The 23,425-nt window shown below is 50.8% G+C and overlaps 8 protein-coding genes and 1 non-coding gene across 9 annotated transcripts in view; 5 read left to right on the top strand and 4 right to left on the bottom strand.

The window, feature by feature from the left end:
• VE01_07574 (uncharacterized protein) overlaps positions 1-1,036 on the top strand; it is a gene marked incomplete at its 5' end in the record, with an annotated part of 4,389 nt that extends 3,353 nt beyond the window's left edge. Inside the window, one exon of the mRNA XM_059463893.1 lies at positions 54-1,036. Within this exon, the coding sequence (XP_059319571.1) occupies positions 54-946 (893 nt within the window). The 3' untranslated portion in view covers positions 947-1,036. The remainder of the gene's footprint in view (positions 1-53) is intronic.
• A 1,650-nt stretch (positions 1,037-2,686) lies between these two features.
• On the bottom strand, positions 2,687-2,786 carry VE01_07573 (the record flags this gene model as incomplete). Its single annotated transcript has 1 exon — positions 2,687-2,786. It is a non-coding gene; the product is annotated as a tRNA-Ser (tRNA).
• Positions 2,787-3,245: 459 nt separating this feature from the next.
• SSO2 (syntaxin) lies at positions 3,246-5,525 on the top strand. The gene is made up of 5 exons (XM_018277006.2): positions 3,246-3,578; positions 3,689-3,699; positions 3,842-3,963; positions 4,034-4,810; positions 4,876-5,525. The coding sequence occupies exons 1-5, from the start codon at positions 3,573-3,575 to the stop codon at positions 5,106-5,108; spliced, it is 1,149 nt and encodes a 382-aa protein (XP_018128963.2). The 5' UTR covers positions 3,246-3,572; the 3' UTR covers positions 5,109-5,525.
• A 66-nt stretch (positions 5,526-5,591) lies between these two features.
• Positions 5,592-6,659, bottom strand: VE01_07571 (uncharacterized protein; the record flags this gene model as incomplete). The annotated part of the gene is made up of 1 exon (XM_018277005.2): positions 5,592-6,659. The coding sequence occupies one exon, from the start codon at positions 6,657-6,659 to the stop codon at positions 5,772-5,774; it is 888 nt and encodes a 295-aa protein (XP_018128962.1). The 3' UTR covers positions 5,592-5,771.
• Positions 6,660-7,063: 404 nt separating this feature from the next.
• APC11 (ubiquitin-protein ligase Anaphase Promoting Complex) lies at positions 7,064-7,552 on the bottom strand (the record flags this gene model as incomplete). Its single annotated transcript, XM_018277004.1, has 4 exons — positions 7,064-7,131; positions 7,191-7,254; positions 7,313-7,344; positions 7,411-7,552. The coding sequence occupies 4 exons, from the start codon at positions 7,550-7,552 to the stop codon at positions 7,064-7,066; spliced, it is 306 nt and encodes a 101-aa protein (XP_018128961.1).
• A 260-nt stretch (positions 7,553-7,812) lies between these two features.
• On the top strand, positions 7,813-9,417 carry VE01_07569 (uncharacterized protein). The gene is made up of 2 exons (XM_018277003.2): positions 7,813-8,933; positions 8,998-9,417. The coding sequence occupies exons 1-2, from the start codon at positions 7,984-7,986 to the stop codon at positions 9,056-9,058; spliced, it is 1,011 nt and encodes a 336-aa protein (XP_018128900.2). The 5' UTR covers positions 7,813-7,983; the 3' UTR covers positions 9,059-9,417.
• A 34-nt stretch (positions 9,418-9,451) lies between these two features.
• Positions 9,452-10,677, top strand: RPS2 (40S ribosomal protein). Its single transcript, XM_018277002.2, has 3 exons — positions 9,452-9,662; positions 9,730-9,962; positions 10,050-10,677. Exons 1-3 carry the CDS (start codon positions 9,602-9,604, stop codon positions 10,563-10,565), a joined length of 810 nt encoding a protein of 269 aa, XP_018128901.1. The 5' UTR covers positions 9,452-9,601; the 3' UTR covers positions 10,566-10,677.
• A 67-nt stretch (positions 10,678-10,744) lies between these two features.
• VE01_07567 (uncharacterized protein) lies at positions 10,745-16,092 on the bottom strand. Its single transcript, XM_018277001.2, has 3 exons — positions 12,344-16,092; positions 11,589-12,295; positions 10,745-11,529 (listed from the first exon to the last, which is right to left on the bottom strand). Exons 1-3 carry the CDS (start codon positions 13,408-13,410, stop codon positions 11,156-11,158), a joined length of 2,148 nt encoding a protein of 715 aa, XP_018128902.1. The 5' UTR covers positions 13,411-16,092; the 3' UTR covers positions 10,745-11,155.
• A 4,550-nt stretch (positions 16,093-20,642) lies between these two features.
• On the top strand, positions 20,643-21,899 carry VE01_07566 (uncharacterized protein; the record flags this gene model as incomplete). Its single annotated transcript, XM_018277000.1, has 2 exons — positions 20,643-20,852; positions 20,907-21,899. The coding sequence occupies 2 exons, from the start codon at positions 20,643-20,645 to the stop codon at positions 21,897-21,899; spliced, it is 1,203 nt and encodes a 400-aa protein (XP_018128903.1).
• Between the last annotated feature and the right edge of the window lie 1,526 nt (positions 21,900-23,425).

Raw genomic sequence — 23,425 nt, 5'->3', positions numbered from 1 at the left:
CATCGCCTCAGGGTCTGAAGACAGCACTATTAAGCTATGGGACGCTAGTACAGGCAGCCTCCAGAAGACGCTTGTAGGCCACTTAGGCTGGGTTGAGGCTATAGCCTTCTCACTAGATGGCAAGCAGATCGCTACAGGGTCTAATGACAACACCATTAAGCTATGGGATGCTAGCACAGGCAGCCTCCAGAAGACGCTCGTAGGTCACTCAGGCTTAGTGGCAGCTATAGCCTTCTCACCAGACAGTAAGCAGATCGCTACAGGGTCTGGGGACAACACCATTAAGCTATGGGATGCTAGCACAGGCGGCCTCCAGAGGACGCTTGTAGGCCACTTAGGTTTAGTAGCAGCTATAGCCTTCTCGCCAGACGGTAAGCACATCGCCTCAGGGTCCGCGGACAACACCATCAAGCTATGGGATGCTAGCACAGGCGGCCTCCAGAAGACGCTCGCAGGCCACTCGGACTGGGTCGAGGCTGTAGCCTTCTCGCCAGACGGCAAGCAGATCGCCACAGGGTCTGATGACAACACCATCAAGCTGTGGGACGTTACCAAAGCTTTAAAGGTCTCAAAATTGCTTGGTAGCACTCTAGGTAGTCATCTCAGGCACCGTGCATGGCGGGAAATCAAGACCTCAAAGCCTGTCTTCTCTCTAAAATTCTCCGCAAACGGCCGACACCTCATAACAAATCTCGGTCAGATCAAGATCGAAAGCATCCTTGCAAATAGGCAAAGCTTTGGCTTCGAGTCGTTAGAAAATCTCTGGGTAGATAATCAGTGGATTTACTATGGAGCGATGCCTATATTTCGTTTACCGTTAGATTTCGAGGTACAATGTCATGATGCCATAGGCGATCAATTGGGTATTGGGTTTCGTAACGGTCAAGTTTTAAGCTTCTATATTAACCGTAAAAGCTTGAACTCAATATTCAAAAACTCAGCGTAATTCTATCTCAGCTAACTTAGCAATTAAATATAACGTGGTTCATCACCAAGCGGGCCACTTTCCACCGTCATACGGTCTTCATAATTCTACATCACATTCTTTAACAACAAAAAATGCCACTACAATCCCGTGAAGCAAGAATTGTATTAGCTATTAAATCTATTCAGTCCTCTGATAAAATAAGTGTCCGAGAAGCGTGTAGACTCTACAATGTACCCAGAACATCTGTGCAACACAGAATGAACGGTCATACTGCAAGAGCTGAAACCCACGCGAATTGACACTCTAAACCATGATAGGGTCTAAGGAGTTCTTTTAATCCCCTAGTGATTATTATTCATAGTCCCCTTTGTAATTTCTAACTACTAGAATCCGAAATAAATATTGCTAAGTCCATAAAATTTATCACAATTCCTCTTCTAAAATCATGGCAGGAAAATAGCCAACACCGCCAAAAACCCCAAAGAACCCACGAAGCCAGATCAAAATTAGATAGAGATTACAATAATTATACAGAGGTGAGACCATGCCAAACTGGCATTTTATGGAGTGGTCCGACCCATATAACCACCATCGAGACCCGCAATCGGCAAGGATTCCAGACGGAGGATATGTTAGCAGCGATCTATCATTACGCCCAGAGGAACGGACACTTGCATGTATTTTTTTTACTGGACGAGTAGAGAGGGGGCTATTCGGATTTGGCACGGTGACAACGGCGAAGCGATGGTGATGGTGACAGAAGGGCGGTGACAACAGCAGCACAGTGGTGGTGACAGCATACCGACGACGACAGAAGCTCGGCCAAAACACTCGTCCAATGGTATTGGCCGCGTACATGACCGACTCCGTTTGAAGCCATCGGGGCAACGCACGATCGCCCAGAACTCTGTGGATTGGTTCCACCACGTTTCTAGTTGAATGACAATTGGCCCGGATCTTAGATCGAGGCTCAGATTATATAGACGTTTTCCTCGACGCTTCCCCCGGTTCATCGCCCACGTACATTATGGCATCGGATTGTATGGGCATCTCATCTAAGTAATCGTACTTTCCATCCTATCATCTCCTCCCATCTTCCTCACGTAAAAATAAGATAAAATCCCATCAACGATGAGAATACCCATCCCGTCTCCAGTCTCATAAAAACCGCCCATTACCCGGTTTCTATATTTAGTACTTCCTTCCTGACTGCACCCCAAAAATCCCCACCCCCTCCAAGCTAACGCCACACGCGATAGCGCCAACCACTCTTCCACTCTTCCATCCAGAACACCCCCCCCTAGCGCGCTACTCGTATCATCCCACCACTCACTGTCAAGGAGGGTTCAGGCACCAGTGTTAGGCGTCCGTCAGCTGAATCATATACGCGCGGGCGCATGTAGGGGCGGATGCAACGTACGTACAGTACGTATAGGTTGTCAGCGTTAATGTAAGTAGCAGAGCGGCTGGGGAATGGGTGGTGGTCAGATCGGGGTTTGAAACGATGGGGGAAGGGGGGGTTCGATATGTTGGGGGGTATGGGGGGTTACGGTTGGTGTTTCGGGGGATAGTTATTGTTGCAAAAATTGATTAATGGTGAAGCTGAGAGGGATTGAAGGTATGATAGTTACTGTGCGCTTGTATATGATGGAAACCTTCTCTTCGTCTTTGCACCCTAGTACAGCTTCTATCGCCTTTGTGCTCCACCACAGGCCTCAACGCTAACAAAAAATATATTAAAAAAATGATACTAAAAATCATCGTGGGCAGGATTTGAACCTACGCGGCCGAAGCCATATGATATCTATCGCAATAAAGCATTCGAGTCATACCCATTAACCACTCTGGCACCACGATGGTTGGATTGGGGAGAGCGAGGTTGTAGAGAGTCATTATATAGTTTATAGAGTGCAAAAAGAAGATATGATATTTTTGAGGACGTCGACTTGGAAGCTCATATGAGGGTATTTTATGTGGTATTGTCTGTCGCTCCTCCCTATACGCCTGTATGCACCATATAGTATGCAATCTTCTAGTGGACAAGTTCACGTACATACAAATATCTCCCTACTAAAACTCAACTCTGTGCTGTAACATCTTACATACAGGAGCATCGAGCATCTCTAACTCTTGTACTCTCTCTACTCTTCTACTTTTCCTTATACGCCTCCATACACTGCAGAGTAAGTACTATTTCTAGTGGGGGTACCTGGACCCCGTATCTCAACTCGCTTAGCCCATAGTCTGACACTGTTCCCACTCTCCCCCCTTGTCTCACTTGTCTCCTGTTTCTTCTGTGGCGGAACGTTCTGTGGCCCAACCACCCAACCACCCAACCCCCCCTGTCCGCGATTGATTTGGTGGGCAGACGTGAAAGCACAGCCGCCGCAATTTACTCCATACCCATACGCCCCATCCAGCCTTCCTTTGTCCTCGAACCTTTCTTGGCCTCACCTGCTACACATTTGTTCCATCAAAATACACGCGATAGCGAATACACGACAATCACAAGGCCATCAAGTATTAATTATTGCTTGGCTCTGCTGTTGAATTGAAAAAGCTTCATCATCAGGCGCCAGCTTCTACCCGAGCCAAAGTCAACAAAGCGTCTAGTTTAGGGGCTGTGGTGTCCCTCGATTCGAAAATGAGCGTATGTTCACCCTCCCCCCCTTCCTTCTTGACCATCAAGTATACTCCCTTACTTGTTGCGATATTACTTTTGATGCCACGAGAATTGCAGCTAACGAATCAATGGAACAGTACAACAACAAGTCAGTACATCCCAATTCTATCCAGGCGTCAACAAGCATGGTATAGCATGGCGTTGTGACACCGGTCGCAAACCCAAACTGCAACGCTCCGAAGCCTGGGTCCCAAATAAACTGTCGCATCGTACTGACTTCTCCCCTACAGCTACGGCGGGTCGAACCCATATGACCAGCGAGACACTCAACCTTCGGGCGGCGGTTACAACGGTGGAGGATACGGAGGAAACAACCGCTACGGAGGAAATGTAGGCCGTGACAGCTATGGAGGTGAGCCAACCCCCCCCCCCCCCCCCAATTGAACCCATATTCAAAACGCATCCTAACCCCCCCTCTCCAGGCCAAAACGTCGAGCTGGAGCCCCTGGCCCAGAACGGCCAGCAATTCGGCCACCAGCAGGACCCGAACGCCATCCTCAACGAGTGCCGCGAGATCGACAAAGGCATCGACGCCATCGAGCGCAACCTGGATACCATCCGCATGCTCCAGCAGCGCGCGCTCGACGACCCCGATTCCAGCCAGCAGAGCGCGACGAACAGCCAGCTGGACTCCATGAGCTCGGAGACAATGACCATGTACCGCAGCTTCGCGGCGCGCATCAAGTCGCTCAAGCAGCAGCCAGAGTCTGGCAGTCCCAAGAACGCGCCACAGCTGGGGAAGGTGGATCGTAAGCTCAAGGCCGCCATCAACCAGTACCAGAACGTCGAGAGCGACTTCCGCAAGAAGCTGCAGGCGCAGATGGCGAGGCAGTATAGGATTGTCCGACCTGATGCGTCGGAGGCGGAGGTGCGCGAGGCGGTAGAGGATACGAACCAGCAAGTCTTCAGCCAGGCGCTGCTGCAGAGCAGTCGTCGTGGGCAGTCGCAGCAGGCGCTGAGCAATGTGCAGGATCGCCACGCGGCGATCCAGAAGATCGAGTCGCAGATGATTGAGCTGGCGCAGCTGTTCCAGGATATGGAGGCGTTGGTGGTGCAGCAGGAGGATTCTGTTACGATGATTGAGCAGAAGGGCGAGGAGGTGCAGGAGAATCTCGATAAGGGGACTGAGCATATCGGGACGGCTATTAAGAGTGCCCGCTCGCGTAACCGCAAGAAGTGGTACTGCTTGGGTATTGTTCGTACGTATTACCCGTGTTATCCGTCTGTAGATGCAAAGACCAGCTTACTAACACATCTTCTCCAGTCATCATCATCATCATCATCGTCGTCGCCGTCGTCATCGTCAAGGTCGTCAACGCACCCCCCAAATCGAACAACGCCGCCAAGCGCGACGTCCTGTACAACATCCACGGCCACCTTGTCTCTCCCGGCGCAGGAGGAGCATCCATCGAATCTCTCATCGCGTCCCTCTCGAAAGAAACGATCGACAAAGTCGCCAATGCTGCTGAGAAGAGGGGTCTGCCTTGGATTGGTTGAATATCCTAAGCACAGATGTGGACGGACGATACTGTACAGCGCGTTTGATTCCCGGCCCCCTCGCACTTATTTTTCGCATACACGGCGTTCATTTTTGTTGGAACTACGCTCCCTCCCTTTCTCTGTCCCTTGAGAAGAGTGGGGGGTGGGGGATTCCTTTTGTTTTTTTGCTCTCTTAGTTGTAGTAGTGTACGGATACCAACCAGCTCTTTTCCTTTAAAATCACCTGTCGAGACTCCACGTGGCCCCTTTTTACTTTTGTCCTCTTCTGAATGAAATGGGAATATTTCGCATTGGAAATCCTGGGTCTTCCTGTCTCCGTGGTGGGGTAATTGGGAGGGGGAGGACAGGGATGGATGCGGAATGTTGTTCCCGGGGGGAGGGGGGTATTATATATAGGTCTTCAAAATTATTACGGTATTAATTTGGCACTGAGTTCTGGTTTATGTGATGCGATATGATGTGATGCGATGTGATAAATGTGATGATGACTCCTTTATTGCGGGTGCCTGATTCTGCATGGCTAGTTTCTATGGGAGAGTTGTCTTCTGTGTCTGTGTCCTGCAGGACGTGGTATACCCCCACCCCCCAACCCATCCATTATGCGCCCGCGATGCTAACGATCCGCTCCTTGACTCCAAAACATATAACCTTTCCTCGCCCTCACTCCTTGGGCCTATCCTCGCCCTCCTTCTCGCCTTCCGCCTCCTCCTCCTCATGCTCACCCTCACCCTCACCCCCATCCCCTCCATACTCCCCCTCTTCCTCTTCCAACCCAAGACTATCCCTCCCCGTATCAACCACCGTCCTAAGCACCCTCATCTTCCTCTCAAACTCCTCCACCAAAACCTGAAAATCCTCCCCCCTCACCCCCTCCCCCGGCTCCCTCCACACCCTCCCAACCCTCTCCCTCATCCCCTCATCCCTCCCCCTCGTCCCCTCAAGCCTGAGCATGAACCTTGCCGCGCCCTCGTCCTCCCCGTCGTCCGCGGCGGCGGGGCCGGATTCCCAGGTCGGCGCTTTGGTGATGCTCGCCGAGAGGAGTTGCCACGAGGGGGAGAGGGAGTGGAATGCCGTCACGGCCGTGCCGCTCTCGTCGAGATCGAGGAGGAGGGTGCGGTGTTCGGGTTCTCGCGGCTCGCTGCCTGATGGCATCCGCTGCTGTTGCTGGTGGCGGGAGGAGGAAGTGAGGCTCGATGATCCGGAGGAGTGCGCGATGTGCGAGCTTGAGTTCGGAGAGGGTGCGGAGGATATGGCAGCGAGATATTCGTCTGTGAGGTCCTGGTCGTCGTCTGAGAAGATGTATCGCACGTTTACGGGATGGTGCGTGCTGCCGCTCGTAGCGTCATCAACAAGGGTAAAAAAGGGTGTGAATGCCGGCCGTGGCGCCATTGTGCTTTCCTGATGCTGCGGCTCCTCGGGAGCCTGTTGTGACGGCTGCAGACTTGCGTACGGGAGACGAGGGGAGGTGATGGGGCTGCTGGCGGGATGAGCGGCGTTGTCTGGGGGATCCTTTCCCGTAGGCAGAGATTGTGATGTTGATGGGGACATTGTGTGTTTGTGTGGGGGGGTGATTAGTTATTAGGAGGTTTGATGGGATGGCGAGGCTGGAGGAGGTGGCCAGGCACGAACGTTTGATGTCAAAGAGCTCTGGCCTGGCTGGCCCTGGTGAGCGAGGCGCCATACGTGGATACCTCTTATCTCCACGTGATCACGCGTTCTTTGGACGCGGTGATGGGCTGGGCATCAGACTGTGGGAGAGGGGGGATTAATGATTTTGAGTATCAGATGTCGTGGTATAATGCGCCTTGGGGTTGGACAGAAGATAGTAGCGCTTTGCTGGTTCCTGTCTGGATGTTCCTTTAACGCCTTGAAAACAATGTTTCTCCCCAGAACCCGCACCCTGCCTTCGTTACACGTCTTGTTTCATGCTTCGTATAGTCGGATAGGAGTAGTTATGCTGTGGCAGTGTTTGTTTCCTCCTCTTGCTCGTCGGTTGCGATGGTTTCAGTCCATTCGAATTCTGTAGAGAAGTGATGTTAGGGCTGTGTTGGCAGGTACTTGAAACGGATGGACACCTACTTTGTCTGCACATTGGACACTGGCCCTTCGAGGAGTCCTGCTTGATCCATTCGACAATGCAGTGCTATTAATGGATTAGCAACTGTTGTCTGCTTGTCACAGACTAGTAGCTTGTCTCTTACCATGTGGAAGTTGTGGCCGCATTTCCCAGACACTGGAGACTAAATATCAGCAAACAGACATGGCATTTGGGGAATCCAGCTATGTAATAGGGACTCACATAAGCTACAATCATCTCCGGGATATTTGCAGGTTGGACAAGTGCCGTCGAAGTGGACTTGGCAAATACCGCAGACGTCGTCTTCTGGGATATCCCATCTCCAAGTCGCGACCGCATTCCATTTTCTGATCGTGACCTTCATTTTCAAGTTGGTCGGGGGTTGGCACAGGATAGATTCAACACTTCAGGGTCTGTTTTAGGATCTCTTTGTTGTGATGGCCTGCTATCCCATATATGCATGGAGCTTTGTCAATGACAAAGCCGTTTATGTTGTTATTTATTTTGTCGCCAGGAACCCCGATAAGGATTCGGGAGAAGTAGCGATCCAGCACTTATCGCGACAGGGATAGCAGGGTTGCGTCAGGGAGACGCAATGCGTATTTGCTTTAAACCCCACTTCCTCATTAAACTCCCGTGAACCTCTACAAACAAACATACAATAAAGCTTTCTGGATACTGAGGACAGGCCATCGTTCAAACGTGTACAAAGAGCTCCCGGGTGTTTTTATAACCCCGTCTTGTCTCACATGCATCTCTGATCACCGACAAATATTCATCACGGCGCCGTATGCAATGTTCCGAACTAAGATTCTCGCCCGGATCGGAGCTCCGAGGTTGAACTCGACATCACCGTTGCTCAGGATGGCAGCCACAAGATCATTTTCTTCTTACCTCGTCACACCCAAGGAGCTCAATGAAGCTCTGAAGAAGAATTCACCCACGAAAATATCCACCTTACCCCGAACGATACCCCTCTCCGCAGCATGGTTCCTCCCGAACGATGGCCGCAAGGGTATCGACACCTTCAGAGAGCAGCGCATTCCTAATGCGCGCTTTTTTGACCTCGACAAAGTCGTAGACCGTCACAGCACTTACCCACATATGCTTCCGTCTGCATCCGATTTCGCCGCCGCGATGAGCGCGCTTGGTATTAACCCGGATGATACGGTGGTGGTCTACGATACGAAGGAACTAGGCATATTCAGTGCGCCTCGGGTCGCATGGACTCTCAAGGTTTTCGGGCATGACCAAGTCCATGTGTTAAACAACTTCAAGCTGTGGGTGGAGGAGGGCTACCCGACCGAGTCCGGAGAGTTCTACAGTGTGGAATGTTGCGCCTATCGCATCCCCAAGCTCGACACATCCAAGGTCATTGAGTTTGAGGGGGTAAGGGAAGTTGTCCAAGATTTTAACAAGGAAGGCGCCGAAGGCATCCAGATTCTGGACGCAAGACCGTTTGGGCGCTGGTCAGGAAAGGATGCAGAGCCGAGGGCTGGATTGTCTTCTGGACATATGCCTGGATCCATCAGCATTCCTATGAGCGACGTTCTTGACCCAACGACAAAGACCTTTTTGCCAAAGGACGAGCTTCGCAAGGTGTTTGAATCGAAGGGCGTCGACCCGGAGAAGCCGTTGATCAGCAGCTGTGGGTCTGGTGTCACTGCTGCCATCATCGACACTGCTCTCGAGGAAGCTGGCTATGGCGATGCGGAGAAGCGCATGATATATGACGGAAGCTGGACGTGAGTTTCTGCTGTGCAATCATTTCCTATGCCATATACTATGGAATGCTAATCGAGAACATAGTGAATGGGCTCAACGTGTCAAACCTTCGGACGGCCTGATCAACAAGACTGAACACGATTGATTACTTGAACATACTATTGGGAAATCGGTTTCTGAAAGCGGTATTTATGCGCACTTCTCTTCTCTCAATCGTTTGGCGTGGATACCTAGGATCGTTGAAGCATGGAGTTTTCTTGGAGGCGGCGGGGTCAAGCTTGATATGACAACAAATGTTACTTCACTCCTTTCTTCGTTTATCTTTGGCTGTTTCGTGTCCATAATTGCTTTGAATATGCACATAAGTGTAGCGGGATGATGGCAACAATTAGTGAGTAGTATGATGAAATTATTGAACGCTGATAATTGAATTTGATTGAATCTCGAGATTGTTGTGGTCGAGGCGCATCTTGTACTCCGCGAGCCCATTGATCTAATCTAGCCTTGCCGATAAGCCACCCCAAGATAAGATCCCGAAATTTATTTTGACGCTAACACCCCTAGATACACTAGGGTTTCGCTAAAATTTCCCACACTTCGAGAAGAACATCGAAAACCCGCCCGACGACGACGACGCACGCGCAACCTCACCCAACGCCGACAACCCCCTCACAACACATCAATCAACATGGCCGACGCAGCAAGAGGCGGAGCAGCAGCTCGTGGCGGTGGTTTCGGATCCCGCGGTGGTACGTTCAATGCGCAATGAGAAGGGCGGGGGGACAGTTTGGCTAACATATATTTTTTTCGTGATAGACCGTGGAGGAGACCGTGGACGTGGTGGTGACCGCGGACGCGGACGCCGTGGTGCCCGCCGTGGTGCCAACAAGAACGAGGAGAAGGAGTGGCAGCCAGTTACCAAGCTGGGCCGTCTCGTCAAGGCCGGCAAGATCAAGTCCATGGAGGAGATCTACCTGCACTCCCTCCCCATCAAGGAGTACCAAATCGTGGACTTCTTCCTCCCCAAGCTCAAGGATGAGGTCATGAAGGTACGGATATTCTGGAATGCTGCAGAGACTGCAGAGGAGAGACTATCGTGGGATACAGACAGCTAACGTGCAACCCCCCCTCTACAGATCAAGCCCGTCCAGAAGCAGACCCGTGCCGGACAGCGTACCCGCTTCAAGGCCATCGTCATCATTGGTGACTCCGAGGGTCACGTCGGACTCGGCATCAAGACCTCCAAGGAAGTCGCAACCGCCATCCGCGCCGCCATCATCATCGCCAAGCTGTCCGTTATCCCAGTCCGCCGCGGATACTGGGGCTCCAACCTGGGTGCTCCCCACTCCCTCCCAACCAAGGAGTCCGGCAAGTGCGGTTCCGTCTCCGTCAGACTCATCCCCGCGCCCCGCGGTACCGGTCTCGTCGCCTCCCCCGCCGTCAAGCGTCTCCTACAACTTGCTGGTGTTGAGGATATCTACACCTCGTCCGCTGGCTCCACCAAGACCCTCGAGAACACCCTCAAGGCTACCTTCGTTGCTGTTGGCAACACCTACGGTTACCTGACCCCGGATCTGTGGAAGGAGACTGCGCTTGTCCGCTCTCCTCTTGATGAGTTCGGAGATGTTCTGCGCGAGGGAAAGAGATACTAGATGTCTGCATTGGAGCGGTGATGCTTTGAACGGTTTTCATCTTTGATGGGCACCTTGCATTCGGTGCGCTTATACTATAGCTGTGCCTAAAATGAACATTCTGCCAAAAAACTTCGTGCGAGGATTTACGTCCGGTTGTGAAATGTTTCTCTTGAAGCTGCTCTATTCTAGAATTGTTGGGTGGACGTAGGCCATGGCATATGATCGATCACCTTGCAAATTAAACCCCAAAATGATCGTCTGTGATATTGCATATTGCACTCCTGCAAACTACATAAACTCCTGACTCGACTCGGAAAACCAAAAAATATAGAACAGTCGATCCCGGACATTACAGTAGGTTTGCATATCCGCAGTTACCTACAAAAGTAAAAAAACCTCAACAAAAGAATGCACCTCCCTATCATCTCCGTCCGATACGATGTCTCAGGTTTCGTTCATCAATGCCACTGCCTCAGGTTCGCCCACCGGCGCCCCTGTCTCAGATTTGTCGACCTGTAGCTCTGCAGCGTCTGTCTGTGCCCCTATCTCCTTCCGTGCCTCAATCTCCGTCTGTGCGTCTCTCTCCGTCTGCGTGCCCCCATATCAATCTACGCCCCTGTCCCCGCCTGTGCACCTCCACCTCCACCTGCGCCTCTGGCCCTGGCGCGTCTGCCCGGGTTTGTCTCCGGTAATGCATCCTGTGCCACTGGCTCCGGTTCCTCACCATTTCCCCCTGTAGCCGGTTCTTGGGTCTGTTCCCCTGACTCTGGTTCTTTACCCTTTCCCCCCGCAGCCGGTTCATTGGCCTGAGCCCTTGATTCTGGTTCCTTACCCTTCCCTCCCGCAGCCAGTTCTTTAGCCAGTGCCTCCGCAGCCGCCGCCGCCTTAGCCTTCTCCTCAGCCTCTCGCTGTCGAGCAGCCTTCTGTTTCCGAGTATAGGACCCCTCAGGCCCATATATCCCGTCAAACTCCTTATTCCCAACTACCCAATGTCAGCCAACTAGCACATAAATAGGAGAGAAGGGGAGGGGTAATACGTACGACCGCGAAGTTGCCCATCAATCCTGTTACTTATAGCCTCCTGCTGCTTCGACGTTTCGCCCAACGGAAAGACCGGCTCGCCTTGGATGAGCTTCCTCCGCTTGTGGGAGTGTCCATCTCCAGAGTCGTCGGGCTGTTGGTTCCTAGCCCATTCCAAGTACCTGTTCTCCTTATCCATGTCGCCCATGTGTTGGATCGAGGGGGTCCAGCGGTTGATAGAGAAGCACTCTTCAGTCAGAGGGACGCGGTCGCTCTTCCGGGTCCAATCCCATATCGTCGTTGGGGTAGCGCGTGGTTCCCAGTTGCGATTGCTCTCTTCGACGATTTTCTCCTGCAGGATTTGGAGAGCGAGTTCTTCAGTGAGCTCATCCTTATCGGCGTCCTTGACTAGAGGTGTGGCGATTTCAATGAGGCTGTAGTTGCCTCTTGTGCCGTCAACCTCTCTTTCCCAGGCGCGAACCCGCTCTGCTAGGTTCTTTGTGTACTCAGTCACCACTAGTTTCATGTAGTTTTCATTCGCGTGTGCGATCTCGACTTGGGCTGAGATCTTCATGGTCGCTCTTGCGAGGCGCAGGCCGAGGTAGGCCCATTCGCTGAGTGTGACGCCGATGGAGCCGACGCTCCATTTCCCAGGGCGTGCAGTAGCTCTGTCCTCCGGATGATTGTTTGGATACGGCGCCCTCACTACATTGGCGGCCTTGTCGTACCTGCTTGGTGTCAATTATATTTTAGAGAAGTGCAGCAATTTGATTTACCTGAGATTCTTATCTCGGTCCATAAGTTCCAGCGTCCACATCATCTCAGGGTAGTCCAAATCAAGCGGCCCCTTGGCAATTACTTTGTCAAACAGAACAGTTACACTCACCGGTTCCTCAACCTCCTTGGGCCAGGTGTCAGAGCTGCGGATAATACCGTTGACTCTAGCCACAAAAGTGAGATATGGTCCCCGGAGATTGGATGGCTTGGTTCGGTGAGTGGAGGGCTCTGTGAGAACACGAAGTTTCGCCATATCAGACGGGGTGAAATCGTCTTCCATCAACACGTCGTTTGGCGGACCAGTAGTCTTGAAAATCGTCGTTATCATATGGGCAACTTGATTGATAGAGAGCCGTGGTGCCACTCGCTGCGTAAGTAATAGATCCTCGCTGAGTTCCAGGAGCCTTATCCGCATCTCTTCCCATTTCTTCAACAGCGCTTCCGGTGATGGAGGTACCCAAGGCCCCTTGAAATTCCGCGGCAAAGGGTTGAACGCAAAAGCGTCGCCTCTGTTATAGCGTTCTCTGACAGTCTGGGCTATCACGTCCTGAGCCTGTCTGTACTTGGCGACCTTCCTCGTGTACTCAAATGGATCTGGTTGCTTGGGCAGTTTTCTGCCGGTGTCTTCTTGCAAAGTTACATGTAGCTTTGCTTCTATTATGGGGGTGTCCATCTCGTAGGTCGGAAGGTCTGCAAGCTCAAAATCGATCAGTCCGGGCTTAGGTTCCCACCCAGGAAGACCGAAGCGATTGCGGTGTCGAAGGAGGGGAGAATTGAATTCGAAAGGTGTGATTTTAGTTGCCTCTTCAATCCAGTGATCATGGATTTTAATTTGGTCGGCTATTAGACTCAAGAGATCCTCGTCGGCCTGTACTAATACTTGCTTTCCAGTCTCCAGATCAGCGATGTAGTCCTTGATATCCTGGAGCTTTTGAGTGAAGTTTAAGCAACGGTAGTAATCTTCGTCCGCCAAAAAATTGTAGATTTGCTGCAGACGCTCATTGACAGGTGGTTGGGGCCTGCCGCGATACGTGCTGAGCTGTTGCTCTGCCTCCTGAGATGCCATTTTCGCTCCAAACGCACTACCAGCGAGGTAGATTCCTTGATATTGTTTCGTCGAGGTTTCGAAAACTGTGTCTCAACGAGCACAAGTATGATGTGCTTCAGGTATATCTATATATGATTTGCTTTTGACCTGACTGTGTTGTAGAGTAGTTTGTTCTGAAAACCAGGTTTGGGATCGACTTCGAAGGTTCTGTAGCACTCTCGTGAAGCATAGAGCACATATTCTGGGGGCCACTGGGACATAAAAGGTTGGAAGCATAGAGTTTTCTTTGAAGTTCTTTCATGACTTGATTAATTTCCGGCGCATTCTTGGCTGCAAGCGACGAAAGAACAAAGGGGCCCTGAAGCGGCAAGCAAAGAGCATCACCGACATTCCCGGATTCGGTTTTAGAACCAAAGGTGATGGCAAAATTTTAAAACAAATGATTGTTCAGCCATATAGAGCAAGCGAGCAGGTCCAGGAGAAATAATGTCCCCGGCTTATTGAAAGAATATTTTTGGAAAGTGAAGATATTAAGACGACAAAGAACGAAGGACGCACGTGACAGATAGGAGGAAGAGCTATCAAGAGTAGCTGAACATGATAAATTGGAGATCGAGACCTACAAGGCGTACCTTTTTTGGGCTCGCTCACCTATGGGCTTGCCTTCCCCGCTGATATGCGTGATACTATGGATTGAACCCAAGTATCTGGAGAGACAGTGGCGCCCACGTTCGTACAGTACAATCTGTAAAATATCCTTATGCACTCACCTACTGTATGTGCTTGCCTTCTCCACTGGTGGCTGTGATGCTATGCATCGAACTCAGGCATCGAATCCAACTATCCGGAGTCACAGTGCCGCCCACGCTCGTATCCATTGTAACGTCATAGAATATCGATCTTCTCGCCGCCATTATGCACGCGTCCAAGGCTCCGTCCAAGGAGCGCGTTGGACAAGTCTGGGCATATGCTCTGTATTCCAAAGCGCCACTCGATGCCAGCTCAGAATCCCATCTGCCTGGGTCGGCCGCCTCTCTGGCCGCCACTCAACATCGAAAGTCGATAGTGAGGACTGGGGGCGAAAAGCGAAAAGACGTGTCAGATTGGTCAATGGATCGCGACCGATATCTGGTGAAAAGCGCGTAAATACGTCATGCATCGCGCGATTCCAACACGCAAGAACTTAAGACCTGCGTAAAACCATAAAGAGCGGGGTAGACAGGGGGAAGGGTCTTGCTCTGGGTAAAGATGGTCAGTATTGTGGAGAATATTGCGCGTTTCCCCTCATATATCGCCGAATGGGTCTTGCAGGATTCATTGGACCCATCGTGGGACCCATAGATTAGAGCGTTTTGGTTTTTCGCTTTCCCCATCTAAAGACTGGCTTGGTGATGTGTGTGGACGAGACGTGTTGGGTTCGTGTCTTGGTCGCGTCTGTCGCGTTCCGCGTCTGAAGGGCCGAATATACTTGAAACTGTTCCCAGCCTTGTGGATTTCCCGACCAATCGCAACAACGACATTGACCGGATCTCTGCCACAGAACCCCGCTCCCCCCCATGCATAATCTCATCCATGAAGTGCGGAGGTTCGAGACAGGCTCTGTACAAAAGATACCGACAGATAGAGTAATGCAGAGGAACAACGCCGGATTTGGTCGTGGAGAAACATGGCGTTGATCTCGACGTGTCTCTTTTTGAGAGGCAAACCCACAGATCGTCGTGGCCAGTCGATAGTGTGGAAGATGCTCGGAATCCAATCTGTGCATAGCTTAGCTTCAAAAGGGAGGTGTCGACGTCGACTCTCCCTTGCTTGATGGCTTGATTGCATGCTTGTGTGTTTGTTTATTTGTTTGGATTCTGGAGATACGTGTGATCTCCGGCGCCTACCCGTATACATGTGACGCCAAGTTGCCCGCGGCCGTGCAGTATGGAGCAGAGAAGAGCTATGTATGGGTTGTATCGTAATCGTACCCTACTCCGTACGTGCGAGCGTAATCGTACTTGTGAGCGTTGAGGAACGGATGCCGTTGTGACTCTACTGTCAAAGCGGCAAAGCATGGGTTCACCCTCACCCCAGAGTCAGTTCCCGAGAATCCGCCAGCTCTAGGTAGCTCCAGGCCTGTAGCAGAGTAATAGTATGGTAATCTTGTGTTTGAGGAATAACCACAAGACATCTCGTCTCGGTCCGCAGTAAGACAGGGTTGCGGAGATAGAAGAAGAGCTCTGCGGAGACGCTGCCTGATTTGGCTGACAGATCTTGGTGGCGATGTAACTTCAGAATCGATGTCGCGCATCTTCTTTACCTGGCACAATTGAGCTCATTCGGTGTACGCACTCTACCTAGCCTCCTGCGAGATGTAAGAAATCATGTGTGTAAATGGATCCACGTACTTTGTCACTTGCGAACTAGAGAAGAGGCGCGGCAGAGCGAGAGAGGGGAAAAAGAGGAGCTGACGGACTGATGGACCATAGTACAGTATCGTGCGGATTCAATATCTCATTGCTCATTTGCCCATTGGGTATTCCGTCATTGATTGTGGCGGGCGCCAACACGAGAGTTAGAGCTTCCTGTTGTGGCTGTAAGCTGTGCCTTGCTTAGGATTGTTCTGACTACATTCCATAGTTTCTGTTCCGTATAGTAACTGATCCGCGAGATGGTAAGATTTCCCCACAATTCAGCTTCCTGTTACATCTATTTCCGTGGTCAGCGTTAGAGGCGGAGGCACCGATGCTGATTGTTTCCAATGTACTGGACTGGATGAGTGGATGGAGTATACTCCGGACAAGCAAGGACGAGTACCTCCGAGCCCATTTAGCGAGTCCCAGATTATGCTCCTACGACAACCAGCATCACTATGCACACGTGGAGTAGAGCCAGGCAATCCTCTCCACTCCATGTACAGCATGACAGACCGGACAATTTATTCTTCAATTGGTAAAGGATTAATGGAACAAGTTGACAGCTCTACTATTAAAACGAAGCTGGTCACGATATCTCCTCCAAAAGAAGGCCAATTGAGCTTCTGGTGTGCGGAGCCGCAAATCCAGTTCTCTCCCAAGGAGCTCCCGCCCGTCAATTTATAACTAACATGGTATAGCATCCTTGGCCCCAGGACAGGCCCCCTCGATTGGACTCGACGTTGCCAGCTGAACAAAAGATACGCGATCCCGATGGGGCCGCCTTATGTATAGCCTGCATGAGCGCCAACGTGGAGGTTTGGCTCAGCTGGAGAAATAATCTGATGGATGTCGTCCACAATGCGGTTTATTGGTGGCTCGGTGCGAATTTGGCTGACGCAACTGCATGATATGATTGTGCTGACAGACTTGGGGCCGCGCCTGCCAATTGTGTCGTGATACGAAGACCCACAGAGGAAGCCATCATCAAAATTGAATAATGAGCGACAGCCAGAGATGCCGTTAATGTCATTATGTGGCTTAAATCTATAGTGGTCGAATGTTGGTGACGACCTCGGACCTCCTCCCTTCCTTCCCCCAAGCGCCGTCATTCCGGACCAAAAAAAACCCTTGAGCCAACAAAAGGCAAAAAAGAAGGGTAATAAAAGGGCCAGTTATGAAAGATCCAATTTTGGAAGCGGAGACTAGGGACGCCAGCCATTTTTACGCCTCCCATGGTTTGCTTGGGGGCCCTTCAGGGACACAGGGCGGACGAAGCGAGGGGACACGAACACCGGATGATCCTGAGGTGCAATTTGCGAAGACGCGGGAGGCTGTTATATAACATGGGACTTTCTGTTAAGCTTCAAATTTTCATTAAACAGATAGTTGGATTACTGGAATGGGGGTATTGCGCGCAAATGAACAATAGCACACTTCTCTCTATGTTGAGCACCGAGCGCACCTTCCCTGCCTTCAAGGTCTCCCATACACTCTCAAGGAACCAGCAGTACCGTTGCATTGCCATACCTTGCTCCGCAGCAAATCCCGCGATGTTCCCGCCAGGCACAGGAATTCAAATAACACAGCGGTCTCCTTTTCCTCTCATAAGCTCTCTGATGAAAGTGACACAGCGTCTGCCAATTCCCCCTTTCCAGGAAATCAGCCGCGGGAGAGATAATTTACAAGGAAGCACATTATTACTTGGCAGTAGCACAGGGCACAGTGAGCTGCAGCAGCAACATTGCACATATAGCTATCATTTCACGTGCAATATTGAATGAAGTGTGATCGCATGACAAGAGTCTATCATTTCCATGGGCAAAAAGTCCAACAGAAGTTACGTACGGGCGGAGGAGGATCTCTCCGCTCTCTCTCTAAAGCCTGACTTTACGAGATTACAGCTATGGCTCGGTTACAAGACATGCGACGGCACAGTTATGGCGATGTGCGCTGTGGGTGGGAGCTAGCGCCCCGACCAGACCAGGAAGGACCATGTACGGCTTGTACGTACTCCGAACCACACACTATTCGCGGATCCCAGCATCTTCATTATTACCGTGTCGTGGGATATCCATGAAGAGATCGGCCAGCAAGACACCCGCGTTGAGCTGTGGACGAGACTTCTCTCGAAACGACAACCACAACACCGTGCCATCGCGGACATGGCGGGCGGACGGGTAAAACAGAAAGTTCGCCTGTCATGGGTTACAGTGTGTGCAGCTATCCACGGACCATCTGCCTGCTTCCAACGGTATAGTGGGCAAGGAGTGGGAAAGGAGTGGGCAAAGTGTTAGACATGCTGTCTTCGATGAGCCGATAGAGTCGATAGAGTTGGCTCGATAGGGCAAACGGGAGTGCTGGTCGATGCAGCTATATCTTTCTGAGCGAGACCTTGCTCCGCGGTCGATGTCTTGACAGTTCCGTTGAGTCTCGGTGAACCTGTTGTCTCATGAGATGGGTGAGCCTATGCCTGTGTGAAATGTGTAGTGAAATGGGATGGGACATAGGCCAAATAAACCTTGAATTGCGTGGTGAGACATACATGTCAATGCCTGTATGCCGTCCATTTTTGGGTCCATCTTTTGGCCTTTGTAGGCCTATCTCCTATTGCAACATTGGAACAGCTTGACACAATTATGCGATTCTCCGTTTTCCCCCTTCCGTCATGATTGGGCTCTCATGAGCTCTCACCCAATAGAGTTGTTGCCTCTTGGGGCTGGACTTCTTGACTTCCATTATGGTGTATGGTGAGTGAGTTAGCTCAGAGTCGCGATCCTTGTCGCGTCCATCCAGCCAGCCAACCAGCCCTGGAAGAAGGGGCTGACACCTTCTCTCGACACCATCGTCGGCCATGCCAGAGTACATGCATTATAGCGTAGAGGGCAGTGCTGGACGAAGTACTAGAGCATGCAGAGGACTGGTAGAGCGATAGCAGTGGACCAACAGTAGAACGAGTTGACGATAGCAAGGTATTGGCGGGCGTAAGAGGTGGGCTGTAGTAGGCTGTAGTAGGCTGTAGGGTGGGTAGTACGTACCTAATATTTTGTCCTATGTAGAGTACCACACAGTACGCCCGTAGCCGACCAAGACCAGGGAGGAGAAGGAGAGGAGACACCACTACTGGTCCACTACTGGTCTAGGAGAGACGACACGGCCACCACGAGAAACACGCTCCTCACTACTCCCACACACGCACGGCTGTCGGTCCCAAAGCTTAAACCACCTCCTCCACCACCACCACAACCACCACCCAATCTCTCTGACTGTGTTCTCTCCTCACCCTCTCCTCCTTCCATCCTACATCCTCCATCCCTCCCTCCATCCTCTCCTCCTCCTCTCTCTTTAATCCTCATCCTATCCCTCTTCTCCTCCTCAACATCTCTCCTTCAATTGTTGAAATAGGGAGAAGAAGAAGAAAGGAGATCCACCCCCTTGGACCTTGACAAGCTCGTGACGTCGGACTCCGGGAAAGTTGAAACGAGTGGTCGAGCCCAGCTTCTTCGCTTTAGCTGCAATTCCACCAATTCGCTCTCCTCCTGTTCTGGTCCATCGAATATAGAGTCAAGACTACAATAATATTACATTATTGGGCCTTGATGTCTTGTGTCGTGTTCGAGTTGAGATAGAGACGGGTAGTAGGACGACTGCCGAACGAGAAAAAGGGTGAAGCCGAGCCGATTCTTGAAACCAACAACTCGACCTTCGAAAACACCGGAGACTTGCTTGTTCAAAAGCTTGCTCTATTCTGTCCCTTCCAATATACGCCCATTCTCTCAATCTCGCTCGATAATATACGCGTCTACCTGTATTCTGTCATAGTTCCGCTCTTCGACTTCACGTTAAATTCACACCAGTGGGTCATCCAGCCTCGCCTCAAGAACACACGATCGAAGAATATTTTTTGGCACCAAACCAATCCACAATTCTTCAATCATTTGCTCGCTCCAATCTTTGAAGTTACTGTATTTCTGGGATTACCAACTGAAGGTTAGTTTGCGTCTGAAAGAATTCCTGTTCTCGTCCCCCGCCATCGTACATTGTGCTGATGCCCCGTCCCTTTGCATAGCAATTTCATGCCGACGCTCGCCTATCCAGTTCATATTCTCCGCTCTATACGCAGCTCCACCACAAAATCTTGGAGACGTTAACTCGTTCTTCAAATTCTGTTTCATACTTCCGTCCAGGACAAACGCCTTCTCTTCTGCTGCTCGTTTGCAACGCATCTAGAGAGCCGTCTTGTTGGTATAACCCCTCCACCATTGGACTTCGTGTGAACAACCCCTCGACAAATCAATTTCACAGGTATGCTGCTGCTGTCTTCCTCCCAGAGTTACATCCCACCTTGCACATACCCCTCACTTTGGGAAAAACTTTACTTCCAATTGAGCCATACTTTACATCTTGTCTCACACAGTTCACCTTCCCGAACCCCTCGGAGATGAGCACTTCACTAACTCGTGTACCTGCATAGATCCCGTCTTCGAATTTACTATAAGCGTCACCTCGACATCTTTGAGCAAGTCCGATTTCGAACTCAAAAACAATTTCTTCCTCTTGTCGGCTTCTTCAATAGCCATTTCACTCTTTAATTCCTTCTCGTCTTCAGTTTATACAGTCTAATATCTCCTTTCGCCAACTACAATACAGCTCATTAACTTGATCTGTATTCACATTCCTTTACTATACAACCATACCATTCACACGTTCATACCGAACATCAGTTCTTGAAGGTCCTGGAGATCTTGAGAAAGTCCAATCATTTGAACCAACTCAATCCACTACCTTCCTCAAGGACCTTTTTACCTTTCACACCTACCACACATCGCCAGGCTCGTTGCCCTACCACCCACCATGGCTTATATCAACATGGCTCCTCACCAACCATGTGATAGCTACTTTGTCGAAACCGAGGATACTACGTGCGTCATCTCTACGGCAGAACGCCTTCAGTATGAGTCCATTATCAAGAGGCAACGACAAGAACGCATTGCAGATGAGCTCTCTCAGGAAGTCCGTGCCGAGTACCTGCCAGAAATCGTCGATCATATGGCAGCCATGGAGGTAAGACATTCTTCTTGGTATACGTGGCCTGGTATATCATACTGACTCTTGCAGAAACAAACTCTCCCAGACGTTGCTTCGATCGATATCCAAGAGGAGATCAAATGGTTTATGCGTCCGTACCTCGTTGACTTCTTAATTGAAGGTCATACGTTTTTCCAACTCCTACCCGAGACGATGTTCCTCGCCATGAACCTCCTCGACAGGTACTGCTCCCGTCGTGTCGTCTACAAGCGTCATTACCAACTCGTTGGCTGTGCCGCCCTGCTCATCGCTGCCAAGTATGGCGACCGCAAGGACAGGGTGCCGCTGATCCGGGAGCTCAAGAGCATGTGCTCCATGCTATACGACGAAGAGATGTTCACCCAGATGGAGTGGCACGTACTCAACACCCTCGACTGGGTCATCGGACATCCTACCGTGGATAGCTTCCTTCAACTTGCACTCTCTAACGCTGCCGAGGAGGACATCGAGCTCGAGCACATGGCTTGGTACATCTGCGAGATTGCCCTGTATCACAGAGACTTCGTGTCCACGAAGCCCTCTGTTATGGCGCGAGCTTCGCTGACCCTTGCCCGTGCCATCCTTGGCCGCCGGGAAGTCGTCTACGCAGATTGGGGCCACGATGACAACATCACTCTGGTGGCGTTGTCCCAGCAGCTCAACCAGCCATCGAAGATCCTCGCCAAGAAATACTCTTCGCCTTACATGTCTAGTGCTTCGACTGTTCTGGAGAAATTCATGGAGCACCAAGCCGCCATTGCTCGCCGTTCATCTCCACCAACTCCTCCAAACGACTTCTACCACAAGTCGGTCGAGAACAACGACCACATATACCACACTCCACAAAAGCCTTCGAACAACCCCACGATGGCGAATGGTTATATCACGCCGCCGATTACTCCTGAGGGCGATTACAACCTAGCAGTAGGCAACAACCCGTACCAAGGACACCCGCAAAGACGTCCGATCACACCGTCGCCTGTCAGCAACGACGTATACCATCACCACCAACAACAACAGTACCACCACTATCAACACATCTGATCGTTGACAGCATGGCTGGTTTGGAGCGTTATCCCGGTATAATGACCGCAAGGTCGCTACACCTACCGGGTCTCCTCGACAGTGACGCCAACTTACGGCATCGACTGTGCGAGGCACCCTTTCCTATGTAACACAAGCACGTATATTAAGGCATCAGTGGCATAAGCGAATCTTTTCCAACTTTACGGCATTAGCGATTTACTACTCGTCTCGTTTTGTCATTTCAAGCGGTTATCATATCTTTTGCTTTTTTTTTATACTACTCAATACCACCTCATACCCCAATATTCCCGGAAACAAACAAACAACAAAACGAAATCAAGGGTTATAAAAAGCCATTTGGGTGGGCATTATCGCACACAACGGCAGCATTGGCTGGGAAGGAAGGAAGTTAATTCCAGTTTGGGGCTTCTTCTTTATTAGGTCTTTCCGATAAAAATTGTTTTTGTGCTTATTCGAAGAGAGCGAAAGACCAAAAGAGTTGAGCAAGGGGGTAGCAAGCAACGGTTGGTTGGGAAAGTAAAGAGAGGTGGGAAGTGGTAAAGGCCGGAGAGAGCTGTTGTGTATACCTGGCTTTATAAACCTTCTTCTGCGAGCAGAGAGGGTGTGGGGGAAGTTCCCAAGACTTTTTAAAGAGAGGGCGATATATCTGGAATAATGAAAGATATTACCATCTGACTTGCATGACTTTTTGATGTGACTTTTGTGGTCTTCTTGGAGCGTCTTTTGTGATCTTCTTGCTGTGCCTTTTGTGATCTTCTTACTGTAATATTTGTGATGTCTTTGTTTGTGTTCTCGATTTATATATTCCACCAGTGCCATAGATAATATTATAGTAGAAATATATGTTCACCATGACTCTTGACCTATTACCAAAAATCTGCAAGTATATCGCCATCCGCGTAACATCTCAACCCAATGATTTAACTCCTCAACATCTCACATCTCCTCATCGGACCCAAACCCCTCGCTCACTTTCCAACCCCACCATCAACCTCCCACATAGCACACCACAAAATAGCAGATACCATCCACATCCCCAACCCACAGGCACAACAATACAATACCAACCCACGAACCAGCGCCGCAAAAACCACCCACCCCGAAACCCTCTACCACACACGCAACTACACTACGCTTACTGAAACCACCGCACACTCCTCACAAACAGCCAAGTCCCTTAACACGGCACAGCTAGCTGCCTGCACAAAACCTCCCCCCCGAAAAAACGCCACAATAACTATCACCGCCCGATTCTCGGCGTTGACGCCCCGTGCGGGGGATGCATCCCTTGGCGGCTGAGATGAGCCTCACGGACACGCCGCCGCGAGGTCATCACAGTCCACCAACGGCTTACGCCGTTGGTAGCGGGGTCATCGTATGATATACAGTTAGGGGGAGCAAATCCGCGTCAGGACCGCGGCGCGCCCCGCTCGGAAGCTTCCATTTCTTCGTTGGTATTACCTTAGAGCGTGACGGACATTCAGCCGCGACGTGTTGCAGCAGCGGAGACAGCGGAGATAGAG

Source organism: Pseudogymnoascus verrucosus, assembly GCF_001662655.1.
Source record: "Pseudogymnoascus verrucosus strain UAMH 10579 unplaced genomic scaffold scaffold_32, whole genome shotgun sequence".
NCBI classification, from domain to species: domain Eukaryota; kingdom Fungi; phylum Ascomycota; class Leotiomycetes; order Thelebolales; family Thelebolaceae; genus Pseudogymnoascus; species Pseudogymnoascus verrucosus.
The sequence above is the reverse complement of the archived record's forward strand: the minus strand, read 5'-3'. Positions and strand labels throughout refer to the sequence as shown.